Source organism: Schistocerca nitens, chromosome 9 (assembly GCF_023898315.1).
Source record: "Schistocerca nitens isolate TAMUIC-IGC-003100 chromosome 9, iqSchNite1.1, whole genome shotgun sequence".
NCBI lineage: Eukaryota > Metazoa > Arthropoda > Insecta > Orthoptera > Acrididae > Schistocerca > Schistocerca nitens.
Window position 1 is genome coordinate 476023481 of NC_064622.1, and position 12262 is coordinate 476035742.

General features: G+C 41.8%; 1 protein-coding gene across 1 annotated transcript in view; it reads right to left on the reverse strand.

Moving 5' to 3' along the window:
• Positions 1-12262, reverse strand: part of LOC126203053 (copper-transporting ATPase 1) — a 569185-nt gene that overhangs the window by 174206 nt on the left and 382717 nt on the right. Inside the window, 1 exon segment of the mRNA XM_049937292.1 lies at positions 9992-10062. Within this exon segment, the coding sequence (XP_049793249.1) occupies positions 9992-10062 (71 nt within the window).

Sequence of the window (12262 nt, forward strand, 5' to 3'; positions counted from 1 at the left end):
TGCCTGTGTCTATGTGCCTGTGGTTCTGTCAGTGTGATCATGTGATGTATCTGACCCCAGGAATGTGTCAATAAAGTTTCCCCTTCCTGGGACAATGAATTCACGGTGTTCTTATTTCAATTTCCAGGAGTGTATTTGAAAGATGTAATCACCAAATGTCACGTATCCACGTGGCGCTTTTAGTTTTGTTTCAGCCTGAACTGCATCTTTAATGTGAGTGCCGGAGTTCTTAATAGAGCTCGAATCACACTCCTACAAGTATCAAAATTAGCTTTCGTTAGCTGAAAGTGTTTCACATATGGGTCTTCGTCTTTACTTTCGATATGATTCGTGGTGACCTTGGAAAGTAGAATTACAAACAAACTCTTTCACTTAATTTAATTGAAGCTGTGCAGACATACGTCAATTAATCTTCAATAACTGTCATTCAGTGAAAGACAGACAAAGTTTAGAGTAACTTGCTCTGAGCACCTAAAGCAATGAAAAATTTGAACATATTGTACCACATTTCCGAACCACTTCATTTAACAGAATCACCAGCTTACTGGTATGAAAACGCCAGTAAGCAGAAATAATAATTTGTACACACTTCATTTCCACCTACCACAACCCAAAAAGAGCCACTACTGTAACTTTCAGCATAAAATATGTCGTCCTTCTCACTTGAACAAATTATTTTCTGAGGTTATAATTTCTGATAAAAACGTCTCCTACTTGATGTTTCCAATACCCCTGCGACTGAAAGTCCATAAGGTATCGAATTGTACCCAGATTTTTATATTTTTCATCTTCAGGAAGCTACAAACTGCTCCTTCGAATAAACTTATGTTTCTCACAGCCCATATTTCCTGTCGTGTCGGCGTCCGATATGACCGGATAAAACACACTGATTTGAATTTTCTCGATTGTCGTCCAAAATCCGTGCTTTCGAAAAACGAGACCGGCTACTTTGCGACGGCGCACGTGGAGACGTACTGATTTGAAAAGATTGGCCGTCCTCGGCCGATGTCGGTCGTCGGAAAAATCCATCGATATCGGTACCACTGCGGCAGCAGCCTTAAGCCGCACAGCGAAGAACCCGTATCAACTTGGTACTGGGCCAATCTCTAACCACCCAATTTTCATTCCCTCTTTTTCGACTGCGCAGTCTTTCTGAAGGCCAGGCGCTTCCCAGAAGACGAAATGCTGATTTCCGAGGTCACATCCTGGCTTCTGACGCAACATACCGGCAGGTACAGCTCGCGTCTCTGCAACTGTATATAGCGACTCCCAAGAGACATCTTTACACCGGAGCGAATAAAAGTCGGCACAAGCCGCTGCGCATTCGCAGACAATTCGCCAGACTTCGCAACCATTCGGTCTGTGTGTGGGAACAAGCGCTTACAGTAGAGGGAACGGAAGAGAACGCGAAGCAGTGAACACAGCCAACGAAAGATGCCTTGTTGTTTCCTTAGCGCTAATAATCGTCACACAGGATATAACACTACATATGTAATAAAACGGAACACCTGCAGCCATCCTTAGGATGTTATTTATTGTGCGGCTACCAGTTTCGGTGTTTCAGTACATCATCTCGAGGCCTTAACTGACGCTGAGAGGGTTAACTCAAATCGTATACATGATTCCATCAGTGGCTACCATTTATGGACTGGTTTTTGCAGACTACCTTCAGAACGACATAAAATCAATAAATACTAGAAGGTGCAACCCAAATAACCATAATTAAGTAAATGTCTTAATTGTGGTTATTAATCACTTAATGGTGGTTACTTGAGTTACAATTTCTGGTATTCATTGCTTTTATGTCGTTCTGAAGGTAGTCTGCGAAAACCAGTTCATATATGTTAGCCACTGACGGAATTGTGTATACGATTTGAGTTGTAGAAAAATTTCCACTGCCACTCACAATAAAAGATTATTTGTCACACGACCGGTGTTCAGGTACATGTTTATATGTTGGAGATCAGTGTATGATATTAACATGTACACGAATGTATAAACACCTGAGGATGGGTACAAGCCCGAAACCGGTCGTGTGACGAATAAATAATCTTTTATTGTGACTGGTAGCGGAAATTTTTCTATATCCTCTAAAGGGTCACAGAGTTCAACAGCACCCACTATGGATAAAATTCACGATGTGAGTTGTTTGAAGATGTGGACTGAAAAACCGAAACTGGTAGCCACTTTCGGTTGAAAAAATGCGGAATTTGCTGTGGGACACCTTGGAATAGTTCTGCTCCAGTTTCATGAAGTTTCGGTAGGTGCAGGAGCTATATACAGCTTTCAAAATGACGTCTGCAACAGAGGTACGTTCCAAGCAGAGAGCTGTCACTAAGTTTCTTTTGGCGGAAAACCAGAGCATCGCAGATATTCACAGCCTTTGGCAGTGAACAAAAGCACGGTGAGTCGGGCGAGGCGTCTGCCATGTCGCAACCAGATCGTGCAGACACGCCCGATCTGCCGTGTGCCGGCCGGTCGCACGCAGCTGTGACTCCTGCACGGTTGGAACGTGCGGACACACTCGTTCGAGGTGATCGACGGATCACAATCAAACACCTCGCTGCTCGACTGGACGTCCCTGCTGGTAGTGCTGAACACCCGCCAGGAGTTCACAAAACTTCACTGGAGTGTTCTTGCTCATCCACCCTACAGTTCGGATGTCGCACCTTCCGACTTCCATCATATGGCTCAATGAAAGATGCACTCAGAAAACCATCCTGCTTTCAGAAAAAAAAGTATGTTGCATTACTCACTGAACGCCCCTTGTACACGGAGGGAAAGAAGGAAAACGTCAATACCGTGAGACAGTTGCTTTAGCATGTGCATCGTGAATAGTTAAAATGGGAACGATGTTTTCGTTCCTTTAACCACTGTTTACTCTACATACCATGTTTCCTCCTTTTTCTGCCGTAACAGAAGCAAAGAGGCTGCCAAATCCAGCATATCGCCGTCTGAACTCGACATTTTCTGGTGAATAAGCTGATGCTTGTAGAAGCACGTCTGAGCCGCGTGGGGGCGCGACGAACTTGTGAACACTCGCGCATGTGCGGTTGTCGAGCATCCATTTCTTTTGCGGGCACTTTCACCGCAAGGTTCGTGCACGACTAAAGCGGCCCCTAGACGGTCAATAAGAGTGCACAATAATATTGTGCAATATTACTGGCGTTGCCATAGACCGCCCAGTAATACTGTGCAATAATACTGTGATTTCGGAATATCGACAATAAGACGCTGCTGCTGTGATAATTGCCCATCTTTCTTGCAACAGAAAATAGGTTAATGGAAAATTGGGTCAAACACCACTCGCGAAAACTAGCCGAGAGAACTGAGACTGAACGAAAAAAAAAAAAAGATTATCATAAACTTTTTATACAATGATACATTACTGGAAATGTTTGTCAACATACAAAGGCATCCCCCGCACAGGCACTTGCAACCCTCCCCCCCCCCCCCCCAGCCCCCTCGCCTTCGAATCTGGAGTACGGTGATTTTACTCGTTACAAAATTCTTATACACTACTAGGAGTGAGTTCCCATAATTCCGTTAAAACTCTCGTTTAGCCGAACGTGGCTGACCGCAGTGAGACAATAATATGGCTTCAGCAAATAGCTGTGTAATCGTTTGTTGTTTTAATTATCGAAGTAATGTACGTGTAAAAAGTATCGAGTGGATAAACATCAGTTCTCTGGCATATATTGTTTTTTCGTGTGCCACCCATAAAATTTAGTTCTTGTGGCATGATACATCTCAAAACTGACCAACTCCGTTACATCGAAAATGACGATGTTAGAGTCTTACATGACCCTCCCTGGATAAATTTCTGCGATTGCCCATACCAGCATCACCAAAATACTAAAACGTCATCGTTTATCTATTATGCTACAATACCCTGCCACTGGAAATTCTTTCGAAGACTTTAAATTTACGCGTTTAATTTTACCTTGAAGTTTTTTGCGACATGGTAATGTAAACGTGTTGCTTCATGCAATAATAAATACATATGTGGGCACGTAATGTATACACGGACAATAATAGCTATGTTGACTTTTATTTACAATTTTGCATTAATTGATTTAAAACATCGTCCTTCATGGGATTTCACCGTATTTTCTCAACAACAAATCGTACGATTCGAACGTAACATATTTGGCTTTTTTCCGCTCGTCTGTTGTAACACCGCACAATGCCGGCAGTTATTTCTACATTTCATTGTGTTCTTATCACAGTGAAGGATACATACGGAGAGAGGACTCCCCCCACCCCCTCCGTCCCATTGCGAGACCACACGCGCATTACCACCCACGCCGTCCCCCCCCCCCCCTCCCCTCACAGTTAGCCCGCACGGTATTCGTTCCTTTCGTCAGTCGACTCGACTGAATCCAGTTACTATAGTTGTACTTTCCTATGCAGCACGCGCGTCCGTGTCATCGTATTTTATACGTTTCTGTCTGGCACACAGATAGCTAACACATTCCTACGAGAAAAGTCGCCGCCATTCTAGTGATCTCGATACGTTATTCTGTCTGGCATTTGTTCGAGAAAAGTCGCAAATATTTTACTATTTTCTTGTACAGAGAACTTTCGATACGTAGCGTTACAAATACGGACTATTCGCCGAATAGGAGGCGAGTTTACATGCAGAAGCACAAATATTAAGACTGAAGAATCAATAAGTAAAAAGTCCTAAATGTAGGAAGTGCAAGTGTGAAGATTAGTCAAGAGTAAGAGTGATCAGTTGATTGTGAAGTATTAAAATAGTAATTGATAGTAACTTCTCAGTAAAAATATTGTTACGAGACGCTCCGGTAACAGTGACTTTCGAGAAGATTCCTAAAAACGCATTGCTACTATATAGGCCCTCTATCGAATGCACAAGAAAGAAACGGAATCGACAATATTAGGAAAGAATTTTTTTTTACGACTGACATGAGGGAATGTTATGCTGAAGAAAATGTTTATCATTTAAAATTCAACTTACTTTTGCCCTCACAACTTCTGGAACATTACGGTAATGATGTGGCACATAAACTGAATCAGTGCTTAACTGAACTATAGTTCTTTGAAGAAGAATCACTCTTTGTGGTTAAAGGGAGACTAATGGGAGAGATTCTTCAATACAAGCAAACGAGCATAATCGCCCTTAATGATCGTGATTCTGTTATGCAGGCGTTGTTTGTTTGTCCCAGATCTAACTATCCTACTTTGCACACACGGTACAAAATATTTGCTTGTCTACCCGCATCTATTGCTACAGTAGAAGGAAGTTTTTGAACATTGCGGAGTACGAATACATGGCGGAAGTCGACAACGGAGGAGGATCGACTTAATGGCTTAGCTTTGTTGAACACTCACCCTGACATTGATTGTCCAATTGACGATGTAATTAACCAACTTGCCAGGAAGAATAGGCGCATAGAATTCATCATTTAAGGAAGAGAACCGCAATTCTAACTTTTTAAATATCATAAGATGGTATTGTCTTGTATATGCGTACAATCAGTTAAAATAAAACTTTCTTAAACTTTGCATGTGACTTGATTATTTTTTTATTACGGTAAAAGCAAAGGTCTGCAGCACTCGAGATACTGGCAAGGATATTGTCAATACTGCCCACATGCGGCACAGTATTTCCAGTCAGCATAAAATAATTCAGATGTTTCTCGTGTTCTCAGTATTACTGCGCAACCTCTCAATCTCACACTTGTACGTTCAGTGTTATTGTGCCTCACGAAACATTGTGTGACCGTCTAAAGGGAGCTTCAGCTGCCTTTCTTGTGACGACATGAACACTTAGCAATCAGAGGACACGGCGGCAACGCCAGCCACCAAGCTGGCTCTGCTCATCACAGCCGGATCTGGCCGACACACACACACACACACACACACACACACACACACACACACACAGGAGGGAGACGGTCGCACGGTGTCAACCGCGCTCTCACGACAAGTGACTCTCGCATCCAGGTCCGGGACTTACGGTTAGGTTAGGTTAGGTTAGCAGCCAAACCACCTGACGCAAGGTCAGCCTGCACTAACATTTACAACGGCACATTCTATTTTTTCAATAAATTTCCGTAACGCATTCCACACTGTACCGTAAGGGCAAACAAAATACTGCCAGTACGAGGTGTGATCAAAAGTATCGAGAATTTATTAGTTTCGAGGGCTTTATACATCGCATTTTCAGTTGTCGTTACCTTGTTGATAACACGTGTTCCTGATCCACGTTTCCGTTTCCAGATGTTTTGAATCGTTAGTTTACTGTTGACAGTCGAGAAGGTTCTACGAGTTTTCGAGTGCTCGGTGAATTTTTACTTTCGACAGACATGGATCAAAGAATGTCCATTAAATTTTGCTTGAAAAATGAATAAAGTGCAGCACCGCGTTATAAATGTTTGCTGTAGCTTTTGGGCTATCTACTATGATTAAGAAAAGAGTCTACGAGTGGTCTAAACCTTTGGAAGAGGGTCGAGAAGACGTTGAAGTCGATGACCGGATTGGACGCCCTGGCACATCAATTACTGACGACAGTATGGAAGGCGTAGAGGAAATGGTTCTTACAAATCGCCAAATCACTATTAGAGAGGTTGCCGATGATGTCAGCTAATGCCAAGCTATATTTCGGGTATTTTGGACATGAAACGCGAAGCAGTACAGTTTGTTCCAAAGCTCTTTGATTTCGAACAAAAACGGCGTTGCGTAGACACGGCTCAGGAATTGCTAAATGAAGTCGACAACGACACAGAACTTATAAAGAAAGTTACAACAGGTGACGAAACATGGGTATACGGGTGTGACGTCAAAACCAAGACCCAATCGTGACAAAGGAAATTGCCTGTAGAGCCAAGACGGAAAAAAAATTCGACAAGCTAGATCACATGTGAAGTTTCTTCTGACTGTTTTCTTAGACTACAACGGGGCCGTGTATCACGATTCCTCTCTCAAGGTCGTGCGGTCATTACCTGGAAGTTACTAATCGTAATCCGAAGAAAACGACCAGAATTGTGGCAAACGCACTCGTGCAAACTGCATCAAGATAGTGCTCCTGCTCACACCTCAATGCTTGTCATGATTTTTTGGCAAAACATAAAACCGTTACGTTGCCTCGGCCACCGTATTAGCCATACACGGCCCCATGGATTTCTTTCTATTCCTGAGGTTGAAGAGAACTGAGAGAGGTCTTCGTGTACCCAGCACTGATCAGATGAAAACAAGACTGCTGAAGGAACTGGACACCATAATGAAAAGTGAGTTCCAGAAGTGCTTCCAAGGTTGGAAAAAAAGTGCTGGCACAAGTGTATTACATCTGAGGGGGATTACTTTGAAGGGACAAAGTTGTTTATGATGAATAAAAACAGATACTTTACGAAAAACAAAAATTCCCATACTTTTTCATCATACCTCAGGTTCCTTTAACCTTCAAGTGGCTAAGACAATCTAACTGATAGAACTCTTGACTGTACCATGAGACAGGTGCCAATTCAAAGATGTCCAGTTGGGTGAGGGTGGGTGTGAATGGTGCATGGGGGGGGGGGTCATGATCACAACCTCCCCCCCCCCCCCCTGCGATAACATTCTACGTAACTAAGCTACTATCCTGGGACACAGAACCCAAACCCAGTTGCAGGTTGCCTTCTGACAGATTCCAAGAGCAACAAAAATTTGATTTTCAAGACGTACACAACCTGCAACTATAATAATTGTCTTATTGTGTTGAACCTTTCATACGAGATTATACCACTTACTGTGTACATTATAACCACATTTTAAATTTTTAAATTTAGCCAGTATATGTCCTTAGACTGTGCAGATACCCAGACCACACTCATCCAATATTTGAGAATGATATCACTTAGCAACTTCCAACAAACTTTACACATAATTTCACACCTTTCCAAAACTTTTTCTCACTGACATTCTCCCCCTTCTCCCCCCCCCCTCCAGCTAATGACTGCTTAGTGCTCATTATGTCATAACAAAGGCAGCTTAGTCACATGTAAATCAATAGATGTCACCTTAGAAAAGTATTGCTGTTCTAACCTAAATGGCAGTAGCCCTTCTAGCTGACAACGTAAAGAAGTGCCTTATTATATCTTCAAGTAGCAATTTCATTGTGAATTTGAAAGGAATTCCAGCCTCTTCATAGTTCATAAGTTAGTACCTGCCAATTTCATTCTCATTTGGAGTTTTGCAAAAGGTGTAGGTTCACTCAGTAATAAAATACTACATGCTTATGTTATAGTGTGTTTGAAACTGATAGTTCAGCCAGTACATTCTTAACTGAAGGTCTGGGACTTGGTCCCATTTGAACACTAATTTTCAATTGTTTACTTCTCACTTCTTTTACTTATGAATATCAAAAATGCCCATTGCACCAGGTTATGCACTCCACCTTAAACTGGATAAGCCAATTTTAAGATTAGCTCAGTACCAACCCAACCCCCCCCCCCCCCCCACACACACACACACACACACACGCACACACACTAAGTTTAAGGCAACTATGTTACCACCACAGGTGTACGCCGCAAAGGGTTGGGCCAAGAGCACACACTTGTCTACCCCCACTACAACACACCTCCAGAGTCTGGAGTACAAAGTTTTCATTCATTGCAGAATTCTGATACACTTCTAGAAGTGATAGGGTAACACCAATTCTCTTGGATATAATGTTTTTCGTGGCATCCATAAAATTTAGCTCTTGTGGCATGATATGTTTAAGCATATCAACTCATTTATATAAAAAATAGTAATTTTAGACTCTTGGCTTCCCCTCCCCTCACAAGCCCCCCCCCCTCCCTCCCTCCATGATAAATTCATCTGGATGGCCACAACTGCCACTCTTTGTTACAGACATGTATTGCAAATGTGACAATGTATCTCTATCAACAAGACCTTACGTACCTTGTTTTCAGTATCAGAGTAAACTTCTATCTGGAAAGCCAATAAAAATAGAATTGCTGGCTAGTATTTACTTTCAGGAGCCAAAATCTTTAGTATTGCCAATAACCACAGACGAACGTAAAATTCACATCATTATCCTAGTGTCTGTAGTCGTTAGTTCCTTCCTTCCTTGAGGAGGAGAGGGGGATAGAGTGGGAGGGACCCTCCTGTTGCAAAGATGAGGTCAGTCTTGACCCTCCAAACTTTGTCCCTCTCTCCTACCTGACAAAGGAACTAATGGCTCCAAGGGCTAGGATAACATCCCATCATCTACTTTTACGTGTATCCAGCTAGTCAGCAACTCTGTCTCACATTTGTTAGTTACATAGTATTATCAGGAAGATCATCTGGTTTTCTTTTTAAAGTAATTGGAGCATATTGCCAGAATTATTTACAAGCAGGTTTATGCAGAGATATGAAGATCACTGATGTTGGTCATGACACAGTTTTCTGCAATTGAAGGCACATATTCACAATCAGCACCTGATTACAACTGTAACAATCTAGTTGGAAGACATGTATTATGTACCTGAAGAGGAGGAATTCCAAACTACATATCAAAACCCCAATTTTAAAAATATTATGTGATATTGGTTTGGTTTGCAACAGTTGAACTGGTACCTTTATGGGCTAAAAGTTGTGAACCCTCTGATGCAAGCTGTCAAATCACATGAAAAATCTTAAGTAATTTTCTGTGAAACAAAGAACATGTATACACTGTCATACTGAAAGACAATGCTCAAAACAAGTGTAACAATGTTATTGACAAGAACAGATTTACAAAATAAATGAAGTTCAAATCAAGCATCACAGTCGTCACTTACAGCTGAACACACTACTTGGCATTTTCATGGCACAAATAGTGGTGTGCTTACATCTTACATTTTGTCTTCCAGTTGCATAAAGGCTCTTCTCCAACTAGTTTTACGACAAAAGTTTGCACGCAATTACCATTCCAGAAGGGACACATTAAATTATTATAGGCAATGAACTACAAGCAATCAGGCTTCATTATATTACAAACTAAAAATGCAACACTTACCGCTTTAGCAGCAGCGAGGAAGCGACGACAGAGACGGAACTTAGTGCCATTGCAGCAGAGGCCATCCATGGCTGCAACAAACAATAAATGCAGGGGAATACATACATACATACATGTGTGCGTGTGTGTTTTTGACAAAGGCCTTGTTGGCCAAAAGTTAACTTTCGGACAGCCTTTTTGGTGTGCTTTTCTGCGACTCAGCATCTCAACTATATGGTGAGTAGCGACTATCCTTTTCATTACAGTGTAAGACTTAAACTGTTAGCCGTAAACTACACCTACATCCATACTCTGCAAACCACTGCGAAGTGCTTGCTTCCCACTGCACCACTCCTCCTCCTCCTCCCTGTCCCCCTTCCCTGTCCACTTGTAAAATGACTGCTCCAATGCTCTATGTGCACTGTACTGCTAGTGTACGAGGGCTATCCACAAAGTACATTACGTTTTGGAATTAAAAATAAATAAAGTATTGGAAATTTTTTTATTATATACAGATGAAAGCCACACTTAAATACTACTTTTCTACATAGTTGCCATTTAAATTAAGGCACTTATTGTAGCGATGGACGAGCTCGGAAATTCCTTCGTTGTAAAATTCGGCCGCCTGCGCCTTCAACCACGTGGTTAATCAGTATCCCGATATAAATACGATTTTTGTGGATTTCCTGGAAAGAGGCACTACAATAAACTCTCAAAGGTATTGTCAAACTCTGCACAACCTCAGAAGAGCAATACAAAACAAGCACAGGGGAAAGTTGGGCTCAAAGATCTTGCCGATTCACGACAACGCCCGGGCCCACACGGCAAATGCCACTCGTGAAATTCTCGAATCTTTTAAGTGGGAGTTGTTTCCTCATCAGCCGTACAGTCCCAACCTGGGACCGAGCGACTTCCACTTATTCCCAGCAATGAAGAAGTGGTTGGCTACGCAGCGTTTTGATGACGACGCACAGCTTCAAGAAGAGGTAACAACGTGGTTGAAGGCGCAGGCGGCCGAATTTTATGACGAAGGAATTTCCGAGCTCGTCCATCGCTATGATAAGTGCCTTAATTTAAATGGCAACTATGTAGAAAAGTAGTATTGAAGTGTGGCTTTCATCTGTATATAATCAAAAAATTTTCCAATACTTTATTTATTTTTAATTCCAAAACGTAATGTACTTTGTGGATAGCCCTCGTATTTGTCTTTAATGGTACCTAAGGGGATGTCACAAAGAGGACACTAGTGCAGGGTCAGCCGAGGCATGCAAAACTTCATGCATGCACAAGTGCTGTCCATGTGTAGTATGGGGCTTGGTCTGTCTCAGCCCCACTTGGTGGCACATCTCAGATCTGCGCAGACTTCCTTGGTGTAGCACAACATTCCATTTTGCATTGTGATGCAAGATTTTCATCCAGCATTTGGTGCAGCTTCTTCTGGTCGGCACTGCTTTCTTCAGTTCAGTAGAGTCAGGGTGTATGTGTTGTTTATTCTTCACTATTTGTTCAAGGTATAAAGGATGTACGAAGGTCCAGTGGTTGTTTGCACAAAAACATGCAGTCTAGCAATCTGTGATTGCAGTCCGTTAAAAATGATTGGGAGTTGGAGGAGGACGGACGGAACTCTTCAATATGTATTACTGCAAATTTGCTAGAAAACAGCTTTATGCAGAAAGAGTTTAGAGAATTAGTTCACAATGAGAGGGTTAAAAATTATAACAAATGACAAACAATTTGTACAGAATTCATTGTTCTGTACATCAAGAAGAACTTTGGGCTAAATTCCAGGCATGGAACACATGGTGGAATTGATAGTACAAATAGTAAATTTTGTGAAGTTGTACATATTAAATTGCAAGTCACAACAGTGTTTGATGAAACTAAACCAAGTTTAAGGTGACAATGTATGCTACTGCAAACCACATTTGTTAAGTGAAAGGACATGCCTGGACTGAGCTTTTCATTTAAGACCTGCTATTATGAAGGGAAAAGGAAACCAACAGTGAGAATTAGAAGATCTGGAATGGATTGTAGACCTTGTATTTTATGTAGAATTGACTGCAGACTGACCACAGTAAGACACTGCAAAGAGAGGAGAAGCAACTTATTTCTGATCTCATGGACAAAGCAGATGCTTTTAAAAAGAAAATCACACTGCGGAAGGGAAACTTCTGAAAATGAGCACTGTTGATTTTGCTAAGCTCACTGGCATGAAAGATAATGCAAATTTTGAATAATCTGTTGTGCCACTACAAGGATTACAGGAATAGCTTTTTGGTAGAGTCCTCAATC